Source organism: Mastigoproctus giganteus, chromosome 12 (genome assembly GCF_048544385.1).
Source record: "Mastigoproctus giganteus isolate SK-2022 chromosome 12, ASM4854438v1, whole genome shotgun sequence".
NCBI lineage: Eukaryota > Metazoa > Arthropoda > Arachnida > Uropygi > Thelyphonidae > Mastigoproctus > Mastigoproctus giganteus.
The window spans coordinates 175166545-175181102 of record NC_143586.1 but is presented as its reverse complement, the minus strand read 5'-3'; the positions used below and the strand labels follow the sequence as shown (position 1 = coordinate 175181102).

The following is a 14558-nucleotide window of genomic DNA, read 5'->3' as shown; positions in this document are numbered from 1 at the left end:
GTTTTTCTTAGCATCTTTTGCCAAGGATTTCTCGTAATCTGCCTTCGCCTGCCGAACCTCCTTTGTGACCTGATTGCAGACTAGCTTATATCTGCCATAGGCTTCTGAGTCGCTTGATAATTTATATGCATCCCATGCATTTTTCTTCTCTGTTACGAGTCTCATTAGTTCATTTGACAACCATTTAGGCCTAAACCTTGAACAATATTTCTTAATAGGTATGAAACTTTTAGTAGCATCCACGATTAATTCCTTGAATGCTTCCCACTTAGAATTTACTGTTGGTAAAATCGTCAGTTGATTCCACTGTACAGAATTTAAACACTGTCGGAGACCACTGTACTCGCCTTTACGGAAGCAAAAACCCTTTCCTTTACCCCTGATGGTAATTAAATCTTTAAGTAAATCCCACGTCAGTAACTGTGATCACTGCCACCTAGTGGTTCCTTTATCTGCAGATTCTTAATGCATGAAGGATCACTACTGATAATCAGATCAAGAGTATTACTCCCTCTAGTTGCCTCCCGAACATGCTGGTGTAGAAAACAATCATCCAATAAATCCACAAAAGTCTGACTAGTGTGTGTAAGTGCCCAACCCACAAGTTCCAATCAATATATGGGAAGTTAAAATCCCCCGTTATAAGACATTCCGATTTACTAGCCCACTCTATTTCTCTGTACAATTGTTCATTGTACTCATTCGAGTCATTAGGCCTATAACACACTCCTACTCTTAATTTTGCTTTCGCAGTGCTTATGTCACACCAAACTGACTCAACAGTGCACTTCATGTATATCAATTGGATGCACTTCTTTTGATTTTATGTTTTTCTTGATTAGCAGGATAACACCTCCTCCCTTCCTATCCTCTCTATCCTTTCTGTACACATTGTACTCCCCAAATTCCAGTTCGACATTTTTTATATCAGTGTGACACCATGTCTCTGATATCCCAACAATATCTGCCTTTGATGTCTTGACCAACCCTTCAAATTCATCAAATTTATTTACTATACTTCTGGCATTGGTATACATGCACCTATTCTTATTCTTAGTTACTCTAACACATCCCATATACCCACCTGTTTCACGATGACTGCCACCTGTCCCTGAAACCCCCAACACAACGCTCCAGGTCGCAACTTATTCTAATAGAAGTTGTGCAAGAATCACCTTCACCTCTGCCTACGGCTACTGTTAAACTATTAGTCCTTGTATCCCCCCAAGCTATCAGTTTTCCGACCCACCCAACACTGCCTCGATAGCATCAGCAAATATTCTTGCACCCTTTCTATTTAAGTGTATCCCATCCCTGTAGAAGCAGTCTCTCCTTTTAACAAGTACAGTCCAGGCTGAAAAAAATTCTATCCCTTGAGCCGTGCACAATCTTTCCAGGGCCGAATTGATCGACAAGGCTTTCATCATATACTCCCTCCTATCGTGTCTGGGCAGAATTGCAGACACTTTCAAATTCAACCCTAATTCACGGCTTTTTTTCGTCAGTGACCTGTACTTGTTAAGTAATTCTGCCGGTCTCCTACACTTGATATCATTAGTGCCAACGTGTACAACTATATCACCTTTTGTGTTCTTAAAAGATGATATCTGCTCTACAACATCATCAACCTTTGCCCCTGGCAGACATACCCTGGTCCTGTTCCACCTATCCTTTTTACAAAGGATGTTTCCCGTTTCCCTGACAATAGAGTCACCAACAATTACTAGTTCCTGAGGGACCAGCGCATTCTGCCTTGGGGGTTGCCGCTGTGTTGCGTGATGACCAAGTGCAAGCTCTGGCGTTGATGTGGGCAGCTGAGAGCCTGATGGGCCCCTCGATTTAGATCTTTCGAGGGCATCCACCCTGTCCTTCAAACTCTCATATAGGCCCATAACAACGCTGAGTTGTCGCCTGACTTCCTTATACTCCTTACATTGCGCACACACAAAGACATCCCCCATGGCAATATCATGTTCTGTTCCAGATAGTTCGGCAAACATTTCACAAGTTGGCACATTTTTTTAGGCTGTGATGCATTGGAGAATCGCCCCCCCTCAGTTCTCCCCCTGAGTCACAGCACTCTTGCCACTTTGTGCCCGTTGCTTTGCTGCTCTAGTTTGGGGCATGATACTTTAAATTAATAAAATCAATAAATTAAATTTATTAAATGTCAATACTACGCTATCTCATAGAAACAGTGAAGCGTAATACTGTTTCTATAATTATACGTTAGAGCTACCTAGCTACCTCAATTAAAAATTTTGAATTCCCTATCACTATATACAAAAACAATGCCTGCAATATTCGAACGAAATAACGGTTTTATAAAGTATTGCGTATATCTACAAAAACTGTTTATATAAATTAAAATAAAAATAACCAGCGTAATTAAAACTATAAGACTACGTATTAAGTACAATATAAAATAACAATTATGTAAATAAAAAGCAAACACTTATCGTTTTTTTTGGCGCCTGTAACTCGCAGCTGTATTTTCTAAAGAGAGTCAGCGCCCTCTATTTGGTTATGGAGTTATTCACTCCATAACATAAAGATTATGGGTGAGTCTGCTTCAGCTGATCACAAGGCTGCTAAGGCCTACCCTGAACAACTCAAGAAGCTCATTGAGGAGAAGGGATGTAAACCTGAAGTGGTTTTCAGTGCTGATAAGATGGCATTATTCTGGAAGAATATGGCTCAGTTTACCTATACAGGTAAGTTTTGAAGGCGGCACAAGATCAGGTTACATTGGTAGTTTTCAGCAATGCAGCAAGCCATATGACAAAGCCTCGCCTAATTTTCCATGCACAGAACCCAAGAGCTCTTAGAGGACGTAACAAGAATATACTGCCTGTGTACCAAATGTAGAACACAAAAGCCTGGACAATGAAGAACCTCTTCCTGAACTGGTTCCACCACTGCTTCATTCCCGGAGTCAAGGAATACCTGGAGGAAAGGGGGCTTACATTTAAAGTCTTCCTCATGCTGGACAATGCCCCAGGACACCCAAGTGATGCACAAGACTATGCAAATGAAGACATAGAGGTGGTCTTTCCACCCTAATGCTACCTCCCTTATCCAGTCGCTCGAGCGACTGGATAAGGGAGGTAGACAAGGCCTTTAAGGCCAACTACACGAAGAGGTGTACGGACCGAATTGTTGAGGGCAAGGACAGCGATGACAACCTCAATTTTATTCAGTTTTTGAAGGATTTTGCCATTGCTGACAGTCTCTTCCTAATAAAACACGTGCTGGAAAGCATCAAGGACAAGTCTGTAAACACCTGTTGAAAAAACTTGTGGCCCGAGGTTGTGCATGATTTCAGTCCAGACGAACTACAAACCATTCAAGATGAACAGGGCAAGAAAATCATTGTAGAAATAAAGGAGTTGGCCAGGAGAATAGGGGTGTAGGTTTCGAGGATTTCGAGGAGGAGGAAGTCATCAGTGATTTAATTGACGGACAGGCAACAACACTAATTGATGATGAACTCGAGGAGCTTGTTCGTTCCAACCCTGAGGATGAGGACGAGGTTGAGGAAGAACCATGTCAAGAGAAAAAGTTCGACTTGGAAAACCTTGCACAGGCAATGTGTGACACCAAATGCCTTGCTGACTTCTACAAATATGGCAACAACTTGATTCATCCAGTGAAGTTCAAAAAAGCCTCAACAACATTTTAACCGCATACACAGCCATGTTCAACGAGTTCAAACAAAAGAAGCAGCTTCCCATGTCGAATGTTCCCGAAAAGGACAACTTCACATCGATGCCTAAAACCCCTCATACTCTGACCCTGAAGTCTCAAACATCAGCCAACCCTGCTTCTTCTCCAGCCTCTTAGAACCCTACTACTGAGGAGTACTGAATCCTGTGGTGAATACACTGGTGCTTGCCATGTTCTTAACTATGTAATAAAATTTTGATACAGTATTTTTGAAACATGGGTCAAAAATTTTACTTATTACTGTAAAACACAATTAAAACCTTTTAAACACATTTAAACGTTTTTCAGTTAATAGTAAATGGTTGCATAACTGTTTAGACATACAAAGAAAACATCTGGGATTGTTTGAGCAGAATTTCATGTTTTCGCAGGAAGTGTTGATGAATATGGAGTGTATGTATAAAAAATTATCACAACTTTAAAATTTTTTTTTAGTGGTCAGGTACACTATCTAATTAATGATATATCATTAATTAGATAGTTTAAAATAAATAATAATAATAGATAATTTCATAACTTAAATGCCCTAAACAGCATATTTATCCCTTCCTTTTGTTTTAGTGAATCTGTATATCATGAAAGCTTTTATTCGTGGTAGAGAAATTTTTGGCACACCTTGCATACCGGCTGTATCATATAAGGTAAGCAAATGCTTAGTTTAATTATCAATATGCTAGATTATGATCTGTTATTACTTTCTTTCCCATGTGATTCAGCTCTATCGATGAAACAGATGACTAGTTGAAATGTGATATTCAAAAATTATTTATTTTCAGATTTACATGAACTGATATATAAAATGGCATGACCACTGGTTTGAAGCCCTAATGCAATATTTTGTCCTGGAAGACAATATTCACAAACCTTTCCAAATAATTGGCAATATTTTTTGCTTTAGAGCCTCTACTTTGAATTCATTGTTTGCCCTTTTGTGGGTAGGGTGAGATGCAACATCAAAAATATCTGCAGAAATCTCTTCTTGAAAAATTTAATTCTGTCTTTCCATTCTTCACACCAATATTTCTTTGAATCAGTTTTTTCATTTAGTCCAATGTTGATAGTAACTCCAAAAATCTCCTTTAATTCATTCATTGAAACCTAAACTCAGTGGCCCATATGGAACAGTCATAAACTGTATTATTTGTAAGAGTTTATTTAAGGAAGGTCTGCAACGTTAGCATTAGGACACTCCAAATGTTTGTTCCACAACAACAGATGGAAGTCTGTTCCAACAATCAACTAACCGCTGGTTAAAAGCAAACTTCTGCACATCTGTTCTACAATTTGAATCTATTGAATCTATGCCCCCTCACATTCTTAATCTGAGCAAGCAGAAGTATCCCATCAACATTGAGCCTGCTCAAACCATTCAAGACCTCAGTCAGATCACCTCGCAGGTGTCTAATCTACAGATTCTGCAACTAGCAGAACTTAAACCTTTCTTCATAAGTGCACCCCTTTGTTCCTCTCAACAATCCCGTTGCCCTGCTCTGTACTTGTTTTAGCAACTCTACATCCTTCCTAAAATGGGACCTCCAGAACTGTACACAGTACTCAAGGTGTGGTCTCAACATTACCTTATACAAATGGATAATCAACTCGTCTCTACTAGCAAAACTTGCTATATATCATTGATAAAACTCCATGATCTGCTCTAGCAGCCAATCTGCGCTGCTCAGAGAACTTCATATCTGACTGCACAATTACTCCCAGGGCTTTTTCATTCTCCATCTTCCTGGGTGTAGTACCACACAGTTTACACGTTTCTCTTGGGTTACTGCTACCCATATGCAGTACTTTGTATTTGTTAATGTTAAACTTCAGTTGCCACTTCTCAGCCCATCTGCCTAACTTTTCTAGATCTTGTTGCAGTAGCATACTGTCTTTACTGTCATTAACAACCCTGCCAACTTTTGTATCATCTGCCAATTTTGCCATTACGCCTGATATACCTTCATCGATATCATTGTCTGCAGGTATGTCTGCCAGGGGCAAAAGTTGATGACGTTGTAGAGCAGATATCTTTTAAGGGTGATGTTTCAAACTTGAACAACAACATCACAAAAGGTGATGTTGTTGTACACGTTGGAACTAATGACATTAAGAGTAAGAGATCTGCAGATTTACTCAACAAGTACAGGTCAATGTTGAAAAAAAAGTTGCGAGTTAGGGTTGAATGTGAAAGTATGCAATTCTGCCCAGACACAATAGGAGGGAGTATATAATGAGAGCCTTATCGATCAATTCAGTCCTGAAGAGATTGTGCAAGGTTCAAGGGATAGAATCTTTTTCAGCCTGGTCTGTGCTGGTTGACAGGAGAGACTGCTTCTACAGAAATGGGATACACTTAAATAGAAAGGGTGCAAGAATATTTGCAGATACTATCGAGGCAGTGTTAGGTGGGTCGGAAAACTGCTAGCTTGGGGGGATACAAGCACTAATAGATTAACAGTAGCCACCTCTGTAGTCAGGTGGGCAGGAGCAGCAGTGTGTAGCACACGCTTCTTGATTAGACCGGGGTTTGAGCCTGTGACCACCAAATACGGAAAGGTCAGGAAATGACCACCACATATCCCCGGAGCAATATGGCCTTAGTTGCTAATGCTCCTAAAAAAAAAAACTAAATAACAAATAACTAGTAGTTGTCGGTGACTCTATTCTCAGGGAAACAGAGAACATATTGTGCAAAAAGGATAGGTGGAACAGGACCAGGGTATATCTGCCAGGGACAAAGGTTGATGACGTTGTACAACAGACATCACCTTTTAAGGGCACAAAAGGTGATATTGGTGTACATGTTGGCACTATTGATATGGGCCTATATGAGAGTTTGAAGGACAGGGTGGATGCCCTCGAAAGATCTAAATTGAGGGGCCCATCATGCTCTCAGCTGCCCACATCAACGCCAGAGCTTGCACTTGGTCATCACGCAACACAGCGGCAACCCCCAAGGCAGAATGTGCTGGTCCCTCAGGAACTAGTAGTTGTTGGTGACTCTATTGTCAGGGAAACGGGAAACATCCTTTGTAAAAAGGATTGGTGGAACAGGACCAGGGTATGTCTGCCAGGGGCAAAGGTTGATGACGTTGGCACTAATGATATCAAGAGTAGGAGACCGGCAGAATTACTTAACAAGTACAGGTCACTGATGAAAAAAAGCCGTGAATTAGGGTTGAATTTGAAAGTGTCTGCAATTCTGCCCAGGCACGATAGGGGGGAGTATATGATGAGAGCCTTGTTGATCTATTTGGCCCTGGAGAGATTGTGCAAGGCTCAAAGAGTAGAATTTTTCTCAGCCTGTTCTGTGCTTGTTAACAGGAGAGACTGCTTCTACAGGAATGGGATACACTTAAATAGAAAGGTTGCAAGAATATTTGCTGATGCTATCGAGGCAGTGTTAGGTGGGACGGAGAACTGCTAGCTTGGGCAGATACACGGACTAACAGATTAACAGTAGCTGCTGGCAGAGGCAAAATTGATTCTTGCACTGTTTCTATTGGAATGAGCAGCAGCCTGGAAAACAGGATGCAGGGGATTTCAGAGACTGCTGGGAGTTATTGCAGTACAAGTAAACACATTGGCTGTGTTAGGGTAGCTAAGAATAGGAACAGGTACATGTATACTTGTGTGTACACCAATGCTAGGAGTTTGGTAAATAAATTTGATGAATTTGAGGTGTTGATCAAAACAGCAAAAGCAGATATTGTTAGGATATCAGATACGTGGTGGCACACAGATAAAAGGAATGTAGAGATGGAATTTGAGGAGTATAATGTGTACAGGAACGATAGGAAGGGAGGACTGGTTATGCTATTAGTTAAGAAACATAAAATCCAAGGACGTACAACTGGTCGACATGGCTGGATAGCGCAGGGTCGAGTCAGGTTGGTGTGACATAAGCATGGGGAAATCAAATTGAGATAGGTGTGTGTTATAGGCCTAATGATTCTGATGAGTATAATAAACTGTACAGGGAAATAGAGTGGGCCAGTAAATCAGAGTGTCTTATAATAGGGGTTTTAATTTCCCAGATATTGACTGGGATTTGTGGGTTAATCACTCACACACTAGAAATGCTTTTATGGATTTATTGGATGATTTTTTTGCTACAGCAGCATGTTTGGGAGGCAACTATAGGGAGTAATACTCTTGATCTGGTTATCAGTAGTGATTCTTCATGCATAAAGAATCAGCAGATAAAGGAACCACTAGGTGGCTATCGTCACAGTGTACCGAAGTGGGATTTACTCAAAGAGGTAACTACCATCGGGGTAAAGGGAAGGGTTTTTGCTTTCATAAAGGAGACTGCGAATACAGGTGGACCATCACTAATCCGGCAGCGTTGGGACCCATGGGGTGCCGGATTAGTGAGTTTGCCAGATCACTGGTGGTTATTTTAGCACATACAGTTTACCCAACAGCTAATCACCCCCTCCTACCTTTAACACATTGACTTCCAAGCTAGTTTAAAAATATATATATTTAGCAAATAATTTGATTAGTAATTCTAAAATAAATATTGTAATGTCGGTGTTGTTTTTTTTTTTCACTTAAAATGTAAAAAAAAAAAAAAAAAAAAAAAAAAATTATTTTTTTTTATGTCAAAAATATGTGGCCAACGTGAGCACACATGTTGGTTACTTTATTTCTTGAGAAGCTTTGTCGGCCCTGTACGTGTGATACTGTTATGGCATACATACGATGGTCGTTTGAGATTAGTTTATTGCACGCAAGGGGAGCGCTACAATAAAATTAATTACGATAAAATAAACTCTCAAACATCACAATAAGTTTATCAGTATTGTTAGAGATTTTGTGAAAACAAGTTCGTTAGCACGCTGTATTATCCATCATATTGCGTTGTGTTTTTCTGCAAGTTTGTACAAGTGTGTTGTAAAAAAATCTAAAAAGGAATGGCTAAAAGAAAATTACTAAAATAAGAGGAACTGAGAGAAATTGCTGGAATTTACAATTAATCAGAGTTAAACTTCACAGACACACCACTGTCGAGTTTCTTCAGAAGTTCAGTATTATCTGTTATGGACAATGTACGGTATTTTCTCTTTCCACCACGTGAGGCACTTCCTTTATGCATTGGAACCATGGCTGGGGCTAAATGTGAGCAGTTTATAATAATAAATGAGAAAAACAAGTGGAAATGACTTGTGAGTGTTCATGCCAACAGCTGATGCTGTAACCAATGCCACCAAAACAGCAGCGGCAGGTCGGTGCACCGACCCGGGAAATTCGAAATTACGTTCGCGGAAATTATATCCGAATTAGCGGTGGAACTGGATTAGTGATGGTTGACCTGTATTTAAATTCTATACAGTGGAACCATCTGATGATGTTACCAACAGCAAATTCAAAATGGGAAGCATTCAAAGAATTAAACTTGGAAGCTACTAGGCTTTTCTTACCAACTAAGAAATATTGCTCAAGGTTTAGGCCTAAATGGATGTCAGAGGAACTAATCAAAAATGTGGCAGAGAAGAAAAATGCATGTGATACATATAAATTAATGGGTGACACAGAAGCCTATTATAGATATAAGCTGGTCTGTAACCAAGTTACAAAGGAGGTTAGGCAGGCGAAGGCAGATTACGAGAAATCTTTGGCAAAGGATGCAAAGAAAAACAGCAAAGAGTTCTTTACTTATGTAAACTCTAGAAGGAAGGGGATGAATCAGATTGGTCCACTCGATATCAATGATTCAACTGTTGATGATCCTGCTCAGGGAGCTAACAAACTAAATGAATATTTTGCGTCGATATTCACACATGAGAAGTTATTCAGGGAGGGGAATGCCAGAAGTATATTCAAATCTGGGTAAGCTAGATAATCTTGTAATAACTGAGAGTAAAGTGGAGGAGAAATTGTTGAAGATAAAGACAAGAAAGGCACCTGGGTTGGATGGAATCTATCCAGTTATATTAGAGGAGGTGGCAATGGAAGTAAGCAAACCCTTAGCCATAATTATGAGAGCTTTCCTGGACTCAGGGGAGGTACCCATGGACTGGAGATGTGCAAATGTGACCCCAATCCACAAAGGAGGGTCAAAGGGAGACTCAGGTAATTACAGACCCGTTAGTTTAACTTCTGTTCCAGGGATATTAATGAAGGCACTGGTTAAAGAAGCATTGCAGGATCATCTAGACAAAACTTCAGTTATAGCTCGGACACAGCATGGGTTTGTTAAGGGGAAGACTTGTCTGATTAATTTGATTGGATACTATGATGTAGTCACAAAGGAACTGGATGCAAAGAATAACTTATATATCATATATTTAGATCTTAGAAAGGCCTTTGATACTCTTGCACATGGAAGACTGCTGCACAAATTAGACCAGTGTGGCATTGGAGGCAAATTGCTGCTATGTATAAAGGGATGGTTGAGTGGGAGAAGACAGAGAGTGGTAATCAATAGACACTGCTCTTCGTGGACTAATGTTATTAGTGGAGTCTCTCAGGGTTCAGCGTTGGGTCCATTGTTGTTTTCTGTATTTATAAATGATACTAATGATGATATATCAGGCTTAATGTCCAAGTTTGCAGATGATACGAAAGAATGACAGTACACTGCTGCAACAGGATCTAGAAAAGTTGAGCAGATGGGCTGAGAGGTGGCAAATGAAGTTTAACATTGAAAAAAGTAAAGTAATACATATGGGAAGCAGTGATCCCAGAGTAACATATCAACTCTGTTGTACCACACTGACAGTGGTAGAGAATGAAAACGACCTTGGGGGTAATTGTGCAGGTAGATATGAAGTTTTCTGAGCAGTGCAGACGGTCTTCAAGACCGTCTCATGGTGTGTGTTTTGTCAAAGATATATAGGAATTTTTCTAGCAGGGATAAGGAGGTGATTATCCCCTTTTATAAAGCATGGGCAGACCACACTTTGAGTACTCTGTACAGGTCTGGAGGCCTCATTTTAAGAAGGATGTAGAACTGTTGGAATGAGTACAGAGAAGGGCAACAAGATTAGTGAATAGAACAAAGGGTTGCTCTTACGAAGAAAGGCTTACGTTTTGCAAATTACAGTGTCTGGAAACTAGGCACCTGCGAGGTGATCTGATAGAGGTGTATAAAGCCTTGAATGGTTTGAGCATGCTCAATGCTGATGGGATTCTTCCTCTTGCTCAGAATAATTACCTGAGAGGACATAAATTCAAATTGAGGAAAGATGGTTATAGGATAGATATGTGGAAGTTTGCCTTTAGCCAGCGGGTGGTTGATTTCTGGAACAAACATCCATCTGTCGTTGTAGAAATTGATGGCTTAAATAGATTCAAGGCAGAACTTGACAAACTTTTGGAGCAAGTGGATGGGTGAAATAAGGGGTTTTTTTTGTTTTTTTTTTTTGTCTGATGCTATATAAGCTTGCTTTCTTGCATCATGTGCCTTTGCTAATGCGAATGCTAATAGATTAACAGTAGCCAAAGGCAGAGGTGAAAGTAATTGTTGCACTGCTTCTGTTGGAATGAGCAGTAGCCTGGAAAACAAGTTTCTGGGGATTTCAGTGACTGCTGTGTGTCATCTCGGAACAAGTAAATACATGGGCTTTGTTAGGTTAGAATAAGAACAGGTCCATGTGCATGCATGTACACCAAAGCTAGGAGTATAGTAAATAAATTTGAGGTGCTGGTGAAGACATCAAAGACTGATGTTGTTGGGATATCAGAGCAGTGCCGGGTTAAGGCATGTGCCAACAGGGCACTTGCCCGTGGTGCCGTTCTTTAAGGGTCACCAAACGTTTTATGAATCATGAAAAATATATGTATCCTTAGTAAAGAGGGCACTTAAAAACTTTCTTTCCTGGGTGCGACAATACCTTGGTCCAGCACTGTATCAGAGACATGGCATCACACAGAGATAAGGAAGGCAGAATTGTAATTTGGGGAGTACAATCTGTACAGAAAGGATAGACAGAATAGAAGTGGAGAAGGGGTGATGCAGTTAGTTAAAAAACACATAAAATCTGAGCAGGTGCATGTAGCTGATATGGGTGGACAGTGAAGTGTTGAGTCATTTTGTGGGTATATAAGCCCTGGGAAAACTAAATTGAGAGTAGGAGTTTGTTATAGGCTTAATGACTCTGATAAGTACAACGAACAACTGTACAGAGAAATAGAGTGGGCCAGTAAATCAGATTGTCTTATAATAGGGGATTTTAACTTCTCCAATATAGACTGGAACATGTGGGTTGGTCACCTACACCACAATACTTTTGGAGATTTATTGGATAATTGTTTTCTACAGCAGCATTTCCGAAAAGCAACCAGAGGGAGTGATTATTCATGCGTTAAGAATCTGCACATAGCATTAGCATTAGTAGAGGCATTTGATGCAAGAAAGCAAGCTTATGCAGCATCAGCCAAAAAACCCACTTCCACTTCACCCCTCTGTTCATTCAAAATACCTGTCCAGCTGAGCCTTAAACTTATTTAGGCTATCAACCTCCACCACAAGGGATGGAAGTCTGTTCCACCAACCAACCACCTGCTGGCTAAAGGCAAATTTCCGCACGTCTATCCTACATCTGTCTTTCCTCAATTTGAATTTATGCCCTCTCAGGTGATTTTTCTGAGCTAGAGGAAGAATCCCATCAGCATTGAGCATGCTTAAACCATTCAAGGCTTTATACACCTCTATCAGATCACCTCGCTGGTGCCTATTCTCAAGACACTGTAATTTGCAAAACTTAAGCCTTTCTTCGTAAGAGCACCCCTTTGTTCCATTCACTAATCTTGTTGCCCTTCTCTGTACTCGTTCCAGCAGCTCTACATCCTTCTTGAAATGAAGCCTCCAGACCTGTATACAGTACTCTAGGTGTGGCCTGACCATTGCCTTATACAATGGAATAATCACCTCCTTATCCCTGCTGGAAAAATTCCTGTATATCATTGACAATACTCCTTGAGCTACTCTTGCAGCCCGTCTGCACTGATCAGAGAACTTCATATCTGCCTGCACAACCACCCCCAAGTCCCTTTCATTCTCTACCACTGTCAGTGTAGTACCACAGATACGTTGCTCTGGGGTTGATGTTTCCTATGTGTAGTACTTTACATTTGTCAATGTTAAACTTCATTTGCCACCTCTCAACCCATCTGCTCAACCTTTCCAGATCCTGTTGCAGCAGCATAGTGTCAGTAGTGTCCTTGACAACCCTGCCAACCTTTGTATCGTCTGCAAACTTGGACATTAAGCTTGATATACCATCATCAATATCATTTATAAATACAGAAAACAATAATGGACCCAACACTGAGCCCTGAGGGACTCCACTAATAACATTAGTCCACGATGAGCAGTGTCCATTGATTACCACTGTCTGTCTTCTCCCCCTCAACCACCCCTTTATCCATAGCAGCAATTTGCCTCCAATGTCACACTGCTCCAATTTGTGTAGTAGTCTTCCATGTGCAACAGTATCAAAAGCCTTTCTAAGATCCAAGTATATAATATCAAAGTTATTCCCTGCATCCAGTTCTTTTGTGACTGCATCATAGTATCAAATCAAGTTGGTCAGGCAAGACTTCCCCTTAACAAAACCATGCTGTGTCTGAGCTATAACTGAAGTCTTGTCTAAATGATCCTGCAGTGCTTCTTTAACCAGTGCCTCCATTAATATTCCTAGAACAGAAGTTAAGCTCACAGGTCTATAATTACTTGAGTCAACCTTTGATCCTCCTTTGTGAATTGGGGTCACATTTGCACATTTCCAGTCTATGGGTACCTCCCCTGAGTCCAAGGAAGCTCTCATAATTATGGCTAAGGGTTTGCTTACTTCCTTTGCTGCCTCCTTTAATATAACTGGATAGATCCCATCCACCCCGGGTGCCTTTCTTGTGTTTATCTTCAACAGTTTCTCCTCCACTTTACTCCCAGTTATTTCAAGATTCTGTAGCTTACTGCTAGAGTTGAATACACCTCTGGCATTCCCCTTGCTGAATAACTCCTCATGTGTGAATGTCGATGCAAAATATTCATTTAGTTTGTTAGCTACCTGAGCAGGATCATCAACAGTTGACCCATCAATATCAAGTGGACCAATCTGATTCATCCCCTTCCTTCTAGAGTTTACATAAGTAAAGAACTCTTTGCTGTTTTTCTTTGCATCCCTTGCCAAGGATTTCTCGTAATCTGCCTTCGCCTGCCTAACCTCCTTTGTAACTTGGTTGCATATCAACTTGTATCTATCATAGGCTTCTGTGTCATGTGTTAATTTGTAAGTTTCCCATCCATTTTGGCCTAAACCTTGAACAATATTTCTTCGTTGGTATGTAAAGCCTAGTAGCTTCCAAGATAAGTTCTTTGAATGCTTCCCATTTTGAATTTGCTGTTGGTAACATCATCAGTTGGTCCCACTGTATAGAATTTAAATACTGTCTCAGTCCGTCGTAGTCGCCTTTACAGAAGCAATAACCCTTCCCTTTACCCCTAATGGTAGTTACCTCTTTGAGTAAATCCCACTTCAGCACACTGTGATCACTGCCACCTAGTGGTTCATTTATCTGCAGATTCTTAATGCATGAAGAATCACTGCTGATAATCAAATCAAGAGTATTACTCCCTCTAGTTGCCTCCCGAACATGCTGATGTAGAAAACAATCATCCAATAAATCCACAAAAGCCCTGCTAGTGTGTGAGTAACCAGCCCCCAAATTCCAGTCAATATCTGGGAAATTAAAATCTCCCATTATAAGACTCTCTGATTTACTGGCCCACTCTATTTCCCTGTACAGTTCCTTATTATACTCATCAGAGTCATTAGGCCTATAGCACACTCCTACTCTCAATTTTGATCTCCCAATGCTTATGTCAC

General features: G+C 40.5%; 1 protein-coding gene across 1 annotated transcript in view; it reads left to right on the top strand.

Moving 5' to 3' along the window:
* Nucleotides 1-14558, top strand: part of LOC150077612 (terminal uridylyltransferase 4-like) — a 753631-nt gene that overhangs the window by 670059 nt on the left and 69014 nt on the right. The window contains exon 22 of the mRNA XM_090385959.1: nt 4288-4367. Within this exon, the coding sequence (XP_090242085.1) occupies nt 4288-4367 (80 nt within the window). The remainder of the gene's footprint in view (nt 1-4287; nt 4368-14558) is intronic.